This window comes from Cygnus olor, chromosome 1 (assembly GCF_009769625.2).
Source record: "Cygnus olor isolate bCygOlo1 chromosome 1, bCygOlo1.pri.v2, whole genome shotgun sequence".
Taxonomy (NCBI): domain Eukaryota; kingdom Metazoa; phylum Chordata; class Aves; order Anseriformes; family Anatidae; genus Cygnus; species Cygnus olor.
In genome coordinates, this window is record NC_049169.1 from 188364296 (window position 1) to 188381836 (window position 17541).

The 17541-nt window shown below is 42.2% G+C and overlaps 1 protein-coding gene across 9 annotated transcripts in view; it reads left to right on the forward strand.

The window, feature by feature from the left end:
• The window catches only part of ATP8A2 (ATPase phospholipid transporting 8A2), a 328555-nt gene that overhangs the window by 109491 nt on the left and 201523 nt on the right, over nt 1–17541 (forward strand). For all 9 annotated transcript variants that reach the window (XM_040543949.1, XM_040543951.1, XM_040543954.1 and 6 more), the window contains one exon: nt 16153–16325. In XM_040543949.1, coding sequence (XP_040399883.1) covers nt 16153–16325 — 173 coding nt within the window. The remainder of the gene's footprint in view (nt 1–16152; nt 16326–17541) is intronic.

A 17541-nucleotide genomic window follows, 5' to 3' on the forward strand; every position in this document is an offset into this window, starting at 1 on the left:
GCCAGGGGCGAGCTGGAGGCCTCGTGTATGCAGTCTCCGCAGTGTGAAACTGGGGGCAGGCCGAGGGATTTGGACGTGTGCCACGTCCTGTTTGCTGTTGCTCACACATGTGCTGCCCATTGAAGTGAAATCAATTGATCCAAGCAAAGCTTGTTTGTACTTGCTTTCTGTTTTTGTCCCCTTATTGCTCATTCATTTGCTGTACTTGAATTGTGAGACAAAAGGCTCGCGTTTCTTTTGGTGCTATGAAGATAAACGAGCATTAAGCATGGATTGATCTCTGTAGAGTTGTGTAGAAAATCCTCTCTGCAAGCATCTTGACTAAATCGTATTTGAGCAAAACAAGTACATAGACTGAACAGGCTGGCTTGAATAAAGCTAGTTGGCTAATTTAGCTGTGTTTTTGCCATTTCGTGATATAATGCTTTACAGGTAGTTTAGCTAGGGATCCTATCAGTTAGCTGAACAAGTACGTAGTTGTCTGGATCTCTGCATATTTAAATGAGTTTAAGGCTAATTTCTTCAGTTTTTGTATTTTTAACATGCTCTGCAAATGCCAGTCTGAATAGCTCTCCTGTCAAGTTCCTAAAACTATTCAATAAGTAACTCGTTCCTACGGATCTAGCAAGTGTTCTATGGTACAGTCCCATTGCTCATACAGTGAGAATGTTTATCAGCATCATGCTTAGAATCATAGAGTATCCCGAGTTGGAAGGGACCCATAAGGATCATCAAGTCCAACTCCTGGCACCGCACAGGTCTACCCAAAAGTTTAGACCATGTGACTAAGTGCACAGTCCAATCGCTTCTTAAATTCAGACAGGCTTGGTGCAGTGACTACTTCACTGGGGAGCCTGTTCCAGTGCGTGACAACCCTCTCGGTGAAGAACCTCTTGCTGATATCCAGCCTGAACCTTCCCTGCTGCAGCTTGACACCATTCCCTCGGGTCCTGTCAGTGGTCACTAAAGAGAACAGATCGGTGCCTGCCCCTCCATTCCCCCTCGTGAGGAAGCTGTAAGCCGCCATGAGGTCCCCCCTCAGCCTCCTCTTCTCCAGGCTGAACAGGCCCAGTGACCTCAGCCGCTCCTCATATGTCTTCCCCTCTAGGCCCTTCACCATCCTCGTAGCCCTTCTCTGGACACTCTCCGATAGTTTCACATCCTTTTTGTACTGTGGTGCCCAGAACTGCACACAGTACTCGAGGTGAGGCCGCACCAACACAGAGTAGAGCGGGACAATCACATCCCTCAACACGCTTGTCTAATCCAGTAGTGTTTCTACCTCCTCAGCATATGTACCTACATTCTTCAGCAGTAAAATTGATTGTTTTCAAAAAAAAAAAAAAAAAATGTAATCCAAGGTAAAGATTTGTGGTCCTGCTGCCATCCTCCCCATCAGCTACAGAGCTTTTACTTTTAGCATTGGAGCATGAGGGAAAACCCAGTTTGCTTCGTCTTGCCTGTTCCAGCCTTCCTTCTTCGACAGGTTTCATTATGCTTCCCGGGAGTGTCCAGAGGCTTGTTTTTCAGGGCATGCTTCGTATTTTCTTTACTTGGGGTGCTCCTCAGCCTTTATCTGCTCAAGCATTTTCAGGAACTTAGGCACCGTTTGGGCTCAAATACGAGGATTGTCAGACTCAAGCGTCGTCTTCCCAGTGGCTTGTGAAGGCCGCCTTAGGCAGGGCAGCGCTGCCTTGCTGACTGGCTGCCTCCTCTGCTCTGTTTTATTACGAGCCCTGAGAGGGCACAGACGGGCCAGAAGCCAGGAACGAAGTGGCCAGAGTAGCCTGTTGCGTGCTGCATACTCCCTTAGGCAGCCTCCGAAGGGCAGGATGTCGGAATTAATTCTTTAACGAGTCAAAGTGATGTTCAGGGACTCGAAGTGAGCTTAGGAGTCCTTATGGCAATTGCCATCGGATGGGGCTGGTCAGTAAATGTGCGTGTTCCTGCTTTCCGAGAGGCTTTGGGGAAAGAGGCGAGGTCATGGAAGTACAGCTCATATCAGATCCTTCTGAAAACACCTTTGTGTGTTTCTTTATTACCTAGTCAGCCGTGGGTAAAAAGAAAAAATATATAGTCCAAGGAGCGCAAGTAACTTCTGATGTTTGTCATGCTTTAAAGGCAGAAGTGAAATCTCAAAGGGTATTTCAAGAACTGTAAGTTCGCTCATATTTCTCTTCAATACCTGTATTGTATCTAAATCAAAACCAGGGCTTTAAGAAAACAAGTTGGGTTAAAAGCAATCTGCTGCTTAAAAGCCAGTTTTATTACAGAGCTCGCCTGTGCTAATCTGCTGCTCTGGAACTTTCTCAGCTCCGCTTGGAGAAACAGATTCGATAGTACACGAGCACTTGAAAGGAAGACTAATATGACAGGTTGGCCTGTTGCATGCATGGGACTGCCTTGAGTAGCTTTCAGTTTATAGTTTGCTGTTTGGCTTAATGCTCAAAGTAGTTTCCTTTTACTTAAGTACTAGAATAACTTTGGCTATGCTCTCTGACAGCGGTATGGCCTCTGTTACTTACACTAGCATGCAACTGAGCTATTAACTGCACAGATGCTAATAGTGGCTTTTTTTTTTTAAGGGGGATTTTGGAGAGGAAACTGGGAGTAGAAGCCTAAAAGTAATTGAAACTGGCTTTGCCCTAGCCTCCCCCCTTTTTTTTATTAGTCTGTAGAGAGGAAAATTCTGTCTTTCCAGCCTCATTTTGATGTCTTACAGATTGACTTTTTACCTCATGTGAAAGGTACAAACAAAACTTTTTTTTTTTCACACTAGAGATATAATGTAGGTTAGAAACGCTAGATGATTTTCCATAGTGAACATGATTTTTGGGAAGTGCTTGTCTGTACTGGCAAGATGCTTGAGCATGAGGATATTATGTTGAAGCAATCCCGTCTTGTACAAATCAATCTGCTCAATTCTGTTTCCTGTGGATGGCATTCTTTTGGAGACAGGATGGGTTCTCTCATTGAGTGTTTGTCCCACTGTGGCTACTGTTCAGTCTTTTATTTGTTAATGAACATGGATTTTGTGTTTGTTAGCAATGGTAAAACTTCTTCAGTATACTCTTGGCTATGTTATTGGCTGTTCTTTGTCTTCCTGGTAGAAAAGTTTTTCTACTGACACTGAATCAGGGTGATAATTATATATTATATCAACAAATGATATTATATACCTACCATGGTATTATAATGGTGATACTGTAAATAAGCACTGCTTTATAGGTATTTCTATACACATATATAGATTAATACCTCTATTTTTTCTCCTGGTAGTAAGCTATAAGCTAAATTTTATGCCCTAGCTGCAGTGTCATCTTTTTTTTGGCTGAGTTCTCCTTAGTAGTTTGTGGTCGCCGGAGTGTACTAAGCAAGTTTAATACAGAATCATATGTTTAAGACTCTGCAGCACAGAATCCCATACCTTCATGATCTAAAGCAGAAGGTTGTGGTATCTTGACCTGAAGATAGCTGGTCAGCTGAGAGGTTAGCTTTTCTTTGGGAAATGACTTGGCAGATGCAAACTCTAAACAAGAGCTTGCTCCTGCTTCGGGGAAGCTGGATTATTTTACTGAAAAGAGAAAAAGCAACTGGGACTTGTTTGTTGAAAGTAGAAGGAATTGAAACAAAAAGCCTATTTTGCTGAATGCATTTAATAAAGCTAAAATATCAAAACATAAAGACACTAAGGCATTCTAGCTTGTTAGCAAAACTAACAGGCAGCTTCCTCTTGGCAGAGTACAGTCGCTTGTAATAATTACACAGATGTGTTTGTGCAGAACAAGAGTTTCTTTCTTGTGCTTTCTGTAGTATGAGTCACAAGCTATCTTGTGTATATCGTTAACTGTTCTGTGGTCAACTGTCTAATATGTATGGATAGCAGTAGACAGTCCCATATAGAGCATTCTGGAAGTAAATGAAAATGCTGTAATCAGCCTAATCCTGGTCTTGGTTTAAAGAGAACAGGGTTTTAGTACACTATGTGAAATCCCCAGCCTTCCCAGGATGGACGTGTGCTTCTTGCTAAAGTTAAAATAATAAAAAATAATGTCAAACTGAACAAATGCGGTATTGTCTTTCATGGCATTTGAAGAACGATGATGATGAATTGTCATTTTGACAGCAGTTGTTTCTACAATTGTTTCTTGTACTGCAAGCTTGGCACTTGGAGCGCTAAGGGCAGCATTGCAAAAGGCTCATGGCTTTCAGGATGGGGCCTTTGGCAGTCGTGGGACACTGGATGTCTGGTTGGGATGCCAGTTTGTTGGGCTGAGAATGGTGAGATTTTTTAAAAGAAATAAATCTTAATCATTTTGAGTGAGGGTTTGCAGTGGAGATCGATGTTTGGAAGATGCTATTCCAGGTACCTGTGTTACTCTTCATCTAAAAAAAGTACTGTTGCAGGAAATCAGCAGCTTTATTTCAGGAAGCTAAAATGGTAGAACGACCACTTCTGGCAGCGTGCACTGCCAGGAAACTTCATCTGTGAGATAGTGAGATAACTGCTTAGTGAAATCTTCAGTCAGTTTTTCTATGTTAAGAGGTTAAAGCCTCTTTTCCTTCCTACTTGTCTTCTCCCACGGCCTGAGCCCCCAGCTCATGGGCTAGAGGGAATTTCATGTGTACTCCGTGATCAAGACATCCCATTGCCTCACGGAGAGTATTAAGCTTAGGATGCAGTCATCTGGCACTCTGCATCAGCCTGGACTTGGACTGCATGGGTAAGTGCTGAAGTGTTCAGCTCTTCAGTGCTGCTGCTTACAGCAGTCTCAAGCTACCTGACTTGCAGGTTGTCTGACAACTCGTGACGCAGGATGTGTATTTGAGTTGGTGTGTCTGACTGAAATATTTGGAGATGATTCTTCTGTCATCAAACACTGCTTGTGAAAGAACATTTTCATTCTTCTTGAACTGTATGGAGTTTGCTCGGAGATGAATGTACTGCTGACAGGACAGAGGAGCCTTCGGGGTACATTTTCTTCCCTATTTGCTAAGTTCCCAGGCTCCTACATAACCAGTTTGTTATCAAACTGAAAACATCCTATAATTATCTATACCTTTTGATGGTCCAGTACATCTGGGCTTTCAGCTGCCACTGGAGACATAAGACTTACTGATATCATCTGTTTATCTAATTTTAGTCAAAGATTGGGTCTATATGTGATAATCTGAGACTTGCTAACCAGATTAAAGATTCTGTATGTAGATGTTTTAGATTACTCGGCTTACTGTGAAGAGATTTCAGCTTGTAGTTAGATTCTAAACTATAAAAATTATCTCAGTGCAGTCATCTAATATCTGTGGGTTCTTCATATAGATGTTTTTCTTGGCATGTGATAGGAGATCATATTGATCAAGCGTTGTGATCTTGCAATTAAATACACAGGTATTGCTGAGTAAAAGCAATGAGAAAAGTCATTTGTGCTTTAAGAATGGATTTTTGTCTTGCCTCATGTTCTTAGTGACGTTGTCAAGATGCTCTATATTTCCATAATATTTTTATATGTTGCAGTTCAAGCAAACGTGGTGAGGTTACTTTCAAATGGATTTGGATAAACAGATGAGGTATTTCTGGAAATGCTTGTGTGAAGTTGTGGTATCCGAGCTTATCAAATACAAGTATGTATTATCGTATATACCAAATAAATATGGATGATGAACTGGCTCAGCAGTAGAACTCAAAGGGCTGTAGTGAGTGGACTATGCCTGGCTGGCAGCCGGTCACTCGCAGTGCTCCCCAGGGCTCAGTGCTGGGGCCGGTCCTGTTCGGTGGTGTTATCAGTGATCTGGATGCAGGAGTGGAAAGCATCCTTAGCAAGTTTGTTGATGATACTAAGCTGGGAGGTGCTGTCCCTCTCTGGAGGGACAAAAGGCCTCTCAGAGGGATCTGGATACCTTGGAGCACCCTGGGCAATCATCACTGGCATGAAGTTCAACAAGGGGAAGTGTGGGGTGGGTGCTGCAGCTGGGACGGAGCAGTGCTGGGCACAGGCACAGGCAGGGGGATGAGGCTGGAGAGCAGCTCAGCAGGAGGGGACCTGGGGATGCTGGTGGCAGCAGGCTCAGTGTGAGCCAGCAGTGCGTCCATTTTGGGCAAAAAAAAGCTGCATGTTGGGGTGCATTGAGCAAAGCGCAGCCAGCCAGTCATAAGGGTGATTGTCCCACTGTATTTAGTGTTGGTGCGGCCTCACCTTGAATATTGTGAGCAGTTTTGGGCCCATAATATAAAAAGGATGTTAGGGCACCTGAATGCATCCAAGGGAGGGTGACAAATCTGGTAGAAGGGCTGGCAGGCATGTCCTGTGAGGAGAGGCTGAGGACACTTGGGGTTGTGTAGTTTGGAGGAAAGGAGGCTGAGAGGTGACCTCCCTGCTCTCTGCAGCTCCCTGAGCAGAGGATGCACAGAGGGAGGTGTATTGGTGTTGCAGAGGATGCGTTGTATTTCAGAGGTAAGTTTGTGGTATGTCATTGATAGTGGTTAAGTGGTTCTTGTGTAAAGCATAGTGCTTCAGGTTTCGGCAGGAAGGACATTAATAAATGTAAGCACTTCGTCTTGAATTCTCATCTTCATGTGATTTGTAACATTGGTCACTGTGCAGGATGCTTCTAAGTGGATTATATTCAAAAACTGGTTTGGAAGTAGTCGGCTGTAAATGGGAAATTCTTTAGTCAAGCAGGGGTAATCCTTGGTTAAACGCTGCTGAATGCTTCAGGCAGCCAAATGAGTTTGCAGATGCTACCAAGCCGTGAGGCTGCTTGTGTCTGTTGGGGTTTTTGGACTGGGTTTTCGAGTGATTTCTCAAGAGAATGGCCTGAAAGAGATCGGATGCAGGTAAAAAGATGAGACTTGAGATCTTGCTGTCGGGAGGGAGTGCTCAGCTGCATGAACACAAGATGGGCAGCAGAAAAGGAGTCAGTGGTTCACAACTGCTTGTGAATTAAGTGTTAAGCTGTGGTGAAAAAGCCAAACCACCAGCTGGAAAGTACGGCACAGGAATAGAGCCTACTCCGTTCAACACAGGTACTGCCTCATCTGTGGCCCTGTTTAACCACGTAGTCATAGCCTGCTGTCCATACCACTGTGAAGTTTACTTTTTGGCATTGTGGCACAGTTTTAAGGGTTGGAGAAGGCCGAGGTAGCTTTTTGGATGCCCTTAGATGCCGTTTGGATGCCGATCCTTCTCATTGTGAAAGTGTGAAAATGCTTGTCTGAATTTTTGTGAGTAGAACACGAAGTCCATGTTGTTGTAGAGTAGACTGTATTAGGACATGCATATTCTCATATCATGTATCAGGTTCTTCTTGTGTTTTGAGTTTTTGTTTAGTTGGCCATAAACCACAGCTTTTGGATCAGTCGTATATAAGCAGGTGACACTGCACCTGGCAAACACTGCAATGTATTTACATATACAATTTAACTCTAAACTTGAAGCACTTAAAAAGATAAAACAATACATAGAATTAGCCTTTTGAAGGTGGATATATTATAGGAAATGAATAAAGAGGGGAGGCAGAGGGTCCTGGCTAACAAATCCTGCAGCTTGCTGCTCTACTCAAGAAATGTTCTTTACCAGGCTTTGTGGCAATGTCCTTTGCACTCCTGCTTATAGCCAGGTCTTTGGAAGTTGCCTGTCTGCTTTCAGAGACCTGTTTGCTCTCCTGCTTGAGTTAGATGCCAAAACCTGCAACATTGGCCAAAGTAAGTGTCTGTTTTAGAAATGAAGTGGTATTTCTTCCTTGGTTTGAAGAGGGGGTTCCAAGGTGAGCGTTTGCACATGTGCTATTTATTGTGGAAAGCACTTCCAGTGACTCCTCTGCCCAACAGGTGTTGCTCTAAATACTTATATCGTGTTTCACCAGCTTTGGTTTCGACATCAGTTTGTCTTGCCTGTACGTTCATTATCCCGATTCTGCCAGACGTCCTTACAGATCCCTCAGGTACAGCAGCCAGACGGTTTGAAATGAAAGACTCTTCTAAGTTGCAATCAAGGTACAGTGAAAAATTTCACATAAAGTAGGGCTGGCAAGTGTTATCCTGAGTGGGGGTTATGCAGTGAAGTCCTCCGTGAAGACATTTAACCAGGGGTCAGGGGACGTGGCAGGCATTTTGACTTAAAACTTTCTTTTTCAGTACATTAAAGTAATTGATACATGTGATTACTCAAACTATCTGCTCTTAGGAATGAAGCAGCAAAAGTCAGTAAAAACAACTTCTTGTTTGGGTGCAATATGTTGAGCTGGCACATCGCTGTGTTCCCGAACAGTGGCTTAGCAGATGGTGTGATTTATATCATCACATGGACGTAGAGGGGTTTGGACATGATTTACAGGATGATGGAAGAAGCTAACTTGGAAAATCTTTAAATGCTGTAGCTAGCAATACTTTCTAGATTTATGATAGAGATAGCATGTAAACAAGTAGTTGACTTACCTTACAGTTAAACTAAGTGTTAGCTTAACATCTTACTGTAGCAGCATGTTCTGTGAGGATGGATTTAATTCCTTTGAGATGGAGGAGAGCATGCAGGAGGGGAATGTAAAATATGGAGGCCAGAGAAGGCCAGAACGTACGATTGATTTATCCTTGCTGAATATTTGGCTCACTGAGGTTACAGATCCAGGGGTGAGTCCTTCCCTGCTTTAGATGAAGAGGCTTTCTTGTCTGTCTGCATCATGCTCCTTGCCATTTAGTTTTCTTTCCAAGACCTCTTGCCTTGTGGTTCATACATCATACTGTGCATAGAATGAAACGTGAACGTAGCTGCTGCACAAGTGAGATTTCAGTTCTGTCCTGTGCTATCATCTCTGTGGCTCTGTAAGCCTTTCCAGGAAATAGCAGGGAAGGAAGGGGAAGAAGAGATTTATAGCTCATCTTACAGCAGTTGTCCAGTTTCTCTCTGGGTATCAGCTTGTTTTGTAAGATGAAATTTAGGGAAGAGTTGTTATTCTGCAAGATTCTTTTGCACCCGAGGCTTTTAAAATGATTTATTTTTTCTTGGCAAGTATTTGATGCTGTTGTTTCGTACTGGATACCAAACTGCCTCACCCACTGATGTTTCTTACTGTAGCATGCAGACTTCCCAAGCTCCCATGGGAGCGAATGCACTCTATGGTGTGCTGTTGTTAAACAAAATAAAACAAAAAACTCTAAATAAGAACACTTAAGCTTTTGTTACATAGCCCATGTAGTTCTTTTGATAACCAGTCCTGTTTTTGTCAACTCTTGTTTCCAGTGAAGTCAGCTGAGCTTCATGAAGTTAACTCCATTTTCGTTGACTTCCAAGTTAACTCTAGGCATCGTGGTATGATTTTTAGTATTTGCTATGTTAAATTAAAAAATAATACTGTGGGAAATTGTAGAGTTTGCTTATGTCAATGTCGACCTTTAAATACAAAGCTGGGCATAGCAGGTGTTTTTTCTGAGGCTTTAGAAAGCGAGAATATACAAACACACCATTAAAAAATTTGTTAGGTTCTGAGTGCAGTCCAGAGAGAAGACCACACAAAGTCTGCTTCAGGATGTTTTCATTTTCTGCCCATCAACAAATTACATTCTGCTGTGGAGATTTATAACAGTGTGCTAATGATGTTACTCCATCTTCTGGATCGAAAGTATGCACACACAGAACAGTAAAATCTGCAAGGTTGTTTTTAAGACAGTAATGCAAGTAAGTGGATTGTGTTTGTGCTTGTAACTTGTTAAAATGGAAATGGGGAAATAAACAGGAAAAGCACATGGGGTAGGTTTGTTCTGGAGTACGCCTCTGTGTCTTGAGTTCAACTCAAGCGTGAAGGCTTTCACGCCTTAACCCTTACACATTAACCCTTAAACACACTTGGGTGAGTTCAAATTGCTGATATTTTTAGAATCAAAATCCAACCCTTCCCTCAGTAGTATCAAATGCACAGAAGTAGAGGAGAAGTAACAGAATTTCCTTAGCTTCCTCAGATTTTTGGAGCTCTGCAGTTGACTGTAGCGTGATCCTTGTTTCATGTGCTCTGAAGCTCTCGTTTACTTGGTAGCTGTGTGTGAAGGGATTCCTATGCCCTTGTAAAGCTCTAATTAAACTGGTGATGTTGCTCTGGTTAAACAGAATGCTTAAGCATGTGCTCAGGGCTACTAAACCGGTAGACCTTTTAGTCCTTACGACTTTTATCAGGTTGTGACCTTTAAATAAAACGGTATCTGTATTTTTAATGTGTGTGAGTGGGGAAATCTGTCTGGTATGCCAGTATAATGGGGTCTGACTGGCAGGCCCCTCTCTAGGATTCCCTGGAGCAGCTGGATGCTGTGTGGGTGTTGTGGTTTAACCCGGCCGGCAGCTAAACACCACACAGCCGTTCGCTCACCCTCCCCCCTCCCTCTCTGGGATGGGGGAGAGAAACGGGAAAGTGAAGCCTGTGAGCTGAGATAAAGACAGTTTATTAAGACAGCAAAATAATAATAACAATAATAATAATAGTATTACTACTAATAATGCGTATGAAACAAGTGATGCACAATGCAATTGCTCCCCACCCGCTGACCGATGCCCAGCCTATCCCCAAGCAGCCAGCCCCCCCCCCCCCCCCCCCGGCTAGCCACCCCTATATATTGTTCAGCATGACGTCAGATGGTATGGAATACCCCTTTGGCCACTTTGGGTCAGCTGTCCTGGGTCTGTCCCCTCCCAGCTCCTGCTGCATCCCTAGCCTGCTCGCTAGCAGGACAGAGAGAGGCTGAAAAGTCCTTGGCTTGGTGTAAGCACTGCTCTACAACAATTAAAACATCAGCATGTTATCAGCGCTCTTCTCATCCTAATCCAAACCATAGCACCCTACCAGCTACTAGGAGGAAAATTAACTCTGTCCTAACTGAAACCAGGACAGTGGGTATAAAGGAAGTTTTGAGGGAGGGGAGGAACAAGTTCAATGTGGATAGTTGCGATGCTTTGTAATATTCTATTTTTTCAGAACTGCTGACAAACTTTCCATTTACTCTTGATGGATATTCACCAAAAACTGCAGTGATACTCCACAGGTCTGAGTTTATCCAGGCACTTTATTAGGACTAGTATTGATTTCTCCTCTGTCATGCTTCTTCTGGTATAGGATTGATTTATTCCTGCTTGATGTGACTCAAAGAAGAAAGTTATCCCTTGATGTCAAACACAGAGTAAAAGCTAGGTATCAAAGTAGAGATTTCTGTTGTAGTTACCAGTAATGAGTTGCCCATGGAAGAATGTATTTCCCCACGGTTTCCAAATGTTTGTTCATCTGCTTACTGAGGAAGTCTGTAATATACCCAGTGAGATTTGGGGCTGCTTTCTTTTGCTTAATTGCAGTGGTCTACAGGATCAGTAAATAGGCTTTTTTTTTTTTTTGAACAACATTTGTAAGTAGTTGGAAGGAACACAAGTAGGAATCAGTGCTTCTTTACTGTGTCAGCTATGAGGTTGTAAGTTAGCAACGCACATGTTTATGGAGAGCTTTACAAAATGCAGTTTAAATGGGATGCTTGGTAAGTCATGTGTTCTTTGTAGCTTTCTGTGGTGTATTAAACCTGCTACTAATTCTGTGACATCTTATAGGCAAGATGAGTAAGATATGGGCATGACCAGGGCATGAACGAGATAAGGCATATATATGCATAGCCACAATACCAAGTTGTGGAGAGGCTAGTAATGTCATCTCATGAGAAACATCACCTTCTGGAAGTCATCCTGTTGCTGCGTGCCTTCTTTGGCTCTTGCTTTCTCTGGGCAACAGACACTGGATGTTGAATAAGTCTGTTGCGCCTGCCCTCTAGTTCTCCTCCTCCTCTGCACAAGCAGATGGTTTGCCTCAGTCCTTCATCATGCTTTGGGGCAGGTGGAGAATCAATGGAAAATGAAGGAATTTCTTGTAAAGCACCAAAGGGCTGGCACTTTTGCCAGCCAGACAGTGAGAGAAGTGTGACTTCTTTCACAGCGCTACACAGAGAGTTAGGGCAGGGACTGTTTGCCTCTGCTTGAATTAGTCAGAGAAGGTTTTTCTTTGTCCTGTGAATGGATTGAGAAGAAAGGGGCTAACCCTGCATTTGAGAGGAAGAGAAAGGCTAGAGCATGACTGAGAGGTAGCAGTGAAAGGGGGAATAAAAGCACTCCAAGGTCTCAGAGCAATAGTCCTTGGGTTAAAATTCTGTTATTGATGACATTACCTACAGTGCACCCCATACCATCGCTGGGATTTCTGTGAATGCTGTTACTCCACAGTGCTGCTCTTGAAGTAGACACAACAGCTGTCCTTCCCCAAAGACATAGCCTTGTTTTTCCTGGACTGATCTGTTACGGTTTAAGCACAGTCATTTATTTTGTGTTTATTTTTCAGGGACAGTGTAAATAAAGCACGCTGCGAAGTCATAAATCTAATCCCTCACAGCTTAATGGGGAAGGAGAGATTGACACGTTCATTATTGTAATGAAGAAAGTGCAGAATGTAATCTGTGTCTGAAATAGCTGCCCTGTGCTGACAGTACCCTGTACAGTTGGTTGTCATACTCATTAATTTAATCTGCAAATTTGTCTCCTATTTGGGGCTAGTTTCTTAGTTTGAGTCACAGTAAGTTTGTTTGGAATACATGCAAATGAGTGGGGCTAGAGAAAATAAATTGAAAAGCAGCTTCTGCTCCCTTTTTCTTTCATTTTTGTGTGGAAGTGGCCCAATTCTCTTCCCGCTTGTCTCACCCTGAATAAGTCAAGTCATGTAATTGTCACTCCACTTACCTGATCCTCTTTTCCTGTTCTTCCTCCTCCTCTTCCTCCTTTTCCATTCAGTAGTACTGTTTTGACTATGTTCTCAACCTCTTCACCACCCAAAATTGTTTCCATTTCCAGTGTTTCTTTTTTTTTCCCTTGCCTACACACTGTTCTGCATCCTGCTTTTACTCTCAGATGAGGTCACGTCTCTCCCCTCGCTGGCTTTTTGATTCACTTCCCACAGTTCTGGATGGAAACTCAAGATCGAGGACTCTTCTGTAACAGGCCCAGTCTGGCTCAGGACCTCCCTGAGCTGCCAACTGCTGGGGTTGAAGAGGCTTTTTTGGGGGTTATTGGTATGTGCCTGCTGCATGTCTTGTTCCTTGTTTGGCTTTGGCCACTGACATGATGGGGAGCTTCTCTTTTGATTGATTATAGCTATTTTTCTGTTGTATTTTATTGTCTTTATTGTTGTGAAGCTGATCTAGTCAACCTTGAGAATCTTCTGAAATAGCTGATTTGAGAGTTGGCATTGGCTTGGAAGTGCTGTAATGTTCAGCAGATTTGTGATGTATGTCAGACTTGGTTTTTACTTAGTTTTCTTATTGAAAGTGTTACTCATGTAAAAATACGTAGTCTCTGATCACCACAGCACGCTCAGTCTTGGAGCTCAGTGCACTGTGGTGGTTGTTTGTCTTGAAAGAAGTCAGATGAAGCTCAGTCAGTACCATGCATGAAAAACATTATAAAAATTAAATTTCAATCTCTGGTGTATTTTTCTGTCTAGAAACAAGGCCATTTTTATTTGAGCTGGAAGTAAGAAGACAAAGGAAAAAATCCTTTACCATGACATTATGAACACATGCATTTAAAGATCATTTACATAATCCCCCCGTAGCATAAATCTTCTCAAAAAGACTGAAATCAATGGGAAAGGAACACTTTTATTGCTGGTTATTTCATTAAAACGTTCATGGGAGTGATAAGGGTCCCAAGTACTTTGGGTTACTGTGGTGAAACTGCAGGTTGGTCTTAAGCAGCTGGGGGGGAATCCGGCCCTTAGCCAAGGTTAACCTGCAACATTTCTTTACTGGGTTCTCTTCAAAAGCATTTGTCCAGTCCTAAGATGTCACATCTGTATGTTAATAGACTGCTTTTGTGGGAGCTTACAATACTGTGGCTGTTTTAATTAGCCAAATAATTGAAAGGAGCTTTCTCAGGAGTTCAGTATGAGTTGAAGTATGTCACTGTGGTGGTCTTGCGCCAACTGCAGACAAGCAGCAATGCATTGTAGTGGACAACATGGAACAATCTGAGATGAAAGATGCTTCTGCATGCCTATGGAATGTGAGGTGTAATGCAGACATTTCCTCTTCTGCAGGCTGGGAAAGCATAGGGGAACAGGAGTATTTATGGATACGATATATATGGGAGAACGCTTCTCAGCTGGAAGATGAAATCCACGTAGGAAGGGTTTCTGTGGGACATTTTGGACAACTCAAGATCTACTTTTTCCAACTATTGTTTCTAGCTGTGAACTCTAGGATGTGCAGATCCTGTAGAAATATCCTGTAGAAAACCCTAGTAGATACCAAGCATGTTTCCCATGCATGCTCTATTGACGTTCTTATACCTGGCACCCCTTACGTAAAATAGTCATCTAACCTTCTACAGTGGGAGGAACAGAATTATATGCATAGTTTTTCATCACTGTATTCACAGAAGCTGAATGACTTTTCTGTTCTTTTATAGCGCACAGCAACAGCATGTGAAAGCTTAAATCAAGGAATTAAGAACGTGTAGTACAAGGAAACTTTTTCTTTCTGCTTTTTTTTTCGCTCCTTCGTGTATAGATGTTGGAAAAATCACCAATGAAAGTATTTTAGGAGCATAAACTTGTTTCCTGCTATTTCAGCAGCAGAATATGGAACTGAAACTTTTGACTCTGATGGATGTGACATGATAGAAATGTAACTTTAAATACTACTTTTGCCATCCTTGTTTGGGGGGTTCCTGTATGCAGGTTTGTGTACATCTTTAGTTTGTTCAGCCACTTGCAAAGCTACTAACTTCTTTTGTGAGTTGAACGTAGAGGGGAAAAATCCAGATTCCACGTGAGTGCTGGCCTTAGCTCATGTAATCTGTGTTCTTCAGGACCAGCAGATATGTAGTCCAGAGGAACTAGTTTAGCTACATTATTTTATTTTTATTTTTATTTTTTTAACATCTTTCTATTAAACTGGAGATGCAAATATGAAATACAGCACTTGACAACAGTTTGTGGCTTTATAATCCTCTGGAGAAGTCTGCGTCTATAAAAACAATGAGTGGATTGCAATGATACATAAATAACACATTTTCATTTCTGACAGTTATAACTCTATTCTAGTGGCTTTTCTTCTTCTATAAAGCAAATATATATGTGTGTATATATATATATATATATATATATATATATATATATATTTCCTTTAGACCACAACTGAAAGATCGTAAATTGAGTACCTTTAAATATCAGTAAGTAGAAGGATGTGTAAAACTTGGTTTAGCACAGTGTAAAGCTGCATAGTTCTGAGATGACCATGAGTGCATCTTCTATTTTTGGTTGGTTCGAGTGGAGAAAGCAGGTGAGAAACTGAGTGAGGATTTACTAAAACAAAGGTGTTACATTTGCATAAGCCTTTTTTTTTTTTAACAAAAAGAAAAATGGGAAAATAATGTAGTCCAGCAGGTAGTGATAATTTATCACTTAAAAAGCAGTATATGAGTTGCTGGCTACTGAAGTCTTTGCTTTTCATATTCTGCTATCCCATGTTCCATGAATCTAGACCTTCTCTTTCAAAAAGTGTGTATACACTTAAGATCATGAGAAACTTCTCGAACCATATAGCTGTGGTTAACTCAGCTGGGGCTGATAGTTGTTCTACCCTGCACAGGACTAGAACTGACTGCTTTAAACATGAACTTCATGGCGGTGGGAAGGTTGAAGTATTTGGGGTAGTGGTGTATCATGAACACTTGATTTTTCCCAGCAGCAGCTGTCAGTGAAAACCTCTTTGGGGTAGGGAAGATGGTTTGAACAAGTAATAGTACTTCAGATGGAGCTGGAAGGCAAGAAGGGCATTAGGTTTTAACTGCTCTGAAGTGTAAGAAGACATACCACACTCCTGAGGGCACGTGCTGTTCAGGAGCGGGTAGCAGAGGTGCCACCGGAACAAGGCATACGTTTCTCATCAAGCTGATGCAGCTTTTATTGATGTGTGATCCAACCTAGAGTCCTTGCATGAGGTCCTGTTGAAATGCTAAATCGTGTCAGTGCTGGTTTGGTGCATGTGTACTATGCATCCTTGCCTAGTCTGGAAATGCCTTGTACCATTTTAGATACACTTGTTATATTAAGAAGAAACATGATTTATTTCTGTTTGATTCTTAGGCAACAAGGGCTTCTTTGACTCAGCATTGTACCAGTCTGGGGGAGTCACTGGGCAAGGAAAATGACATTGCTTTGATTATTGATGGCCATACACTGAAGTATGCCCTTTCATTCGAAATCAGGCAGAGCTTTCTGGACTTGGCACTCTCCTGTAAAGCGGTCATTTGTTGCAGGTAAGAAATTCTGTATCATTTTTTTTCTGGTAACAAAACGAGCATGAAGTTTTGGGAGACTTTATCTAGTATGTTAACTTTCCTTTCACATTTAGTGCTCTCAGGAAATACAAAAGTGGGGGAAATATTGTACTGTTCAAGAGGAAGTAAGTTGTAGTGGTGAGCCACTTGATAATATAATCGATTTCTCTGCTGTGAGACTGCTGAGAAGCTGGGGCTGTGTTGGAAGAGGCAAAAAGGAAGACTGTAGAGAAGTATTTCTTCTACACCACAGCCAGGTCTGTGAAAGTATTCATAAGGCTGACTGACAGGCTAACAAAGTTTAAGATTTCAGTTCTTCCTGGCCTTCTACAGGATGTTCTACAGTACAGCAGTGTTGCACACCTTCAGGATGAGCATTCAGTCAGCTGTGTGTTCCCTCCTGGTGGCAGAACTCTGCTAGCTCTTGAGACCAGTCTGAAGAGTATGTTGGAAAGCAACTTGGCTAGTAGCTTCTTTCCTGCTCCTAGTGGAAGAAGAAGCAAGCCTTTCCCTAAAATTAAGGGTCGTCTAGTAACTCAGTTTCTCTGCCTTAGTTGGTCCTAACCAAATGTGATCACTTCTATAAAATGCTAAAACTGTGCCTAGTTTCCTGACTGTAGTAGACAATGGTGATAAGCAGCGATACGTATGGGGTCATTTGTAAGCAACAAACTTTGTGACTGTCATTTGTTTTAGCTTTGGGGAAGTTTTTGATGACTTGTGGATGAAGTTAAGTTACCTTTATTTGTCAGTTGTGTACACAACACAGGAATGTATGTAACAGTACAATTTGCCCAATTTTAAATGTTCGACTACTATTTGCTCACAGCAGAATTTGACTATTTATGGTTTTAGCTGTATACAGAAGTGGTCCCATGTCCTGACTGCTACAGAAGAAAGGAAATAAGCCCAAAGCAAGTGAAAAATAAAAGTCAACCTACCTTACTTTCTGTGTAGCAGGAAGGTTGCATTATTTTTAGCTTTGAAAGAAGATTATGTAGCTTTGGGAATGGTGTATATGTGTATGCGTGCACACGTGCATGTCTGTGTGCACATCAGTGTGTATTGCTGGTGTACAGGGAGAACTGTGCCCTGGAAGGGGTTGTCCCTTCCACCGTTTAGGCGGACAGGAATTGTTTTCTTGCAGATCCTAGAAGCAAGACCTGCTTTGTGAGGGAATGACTGTATTGGAGAT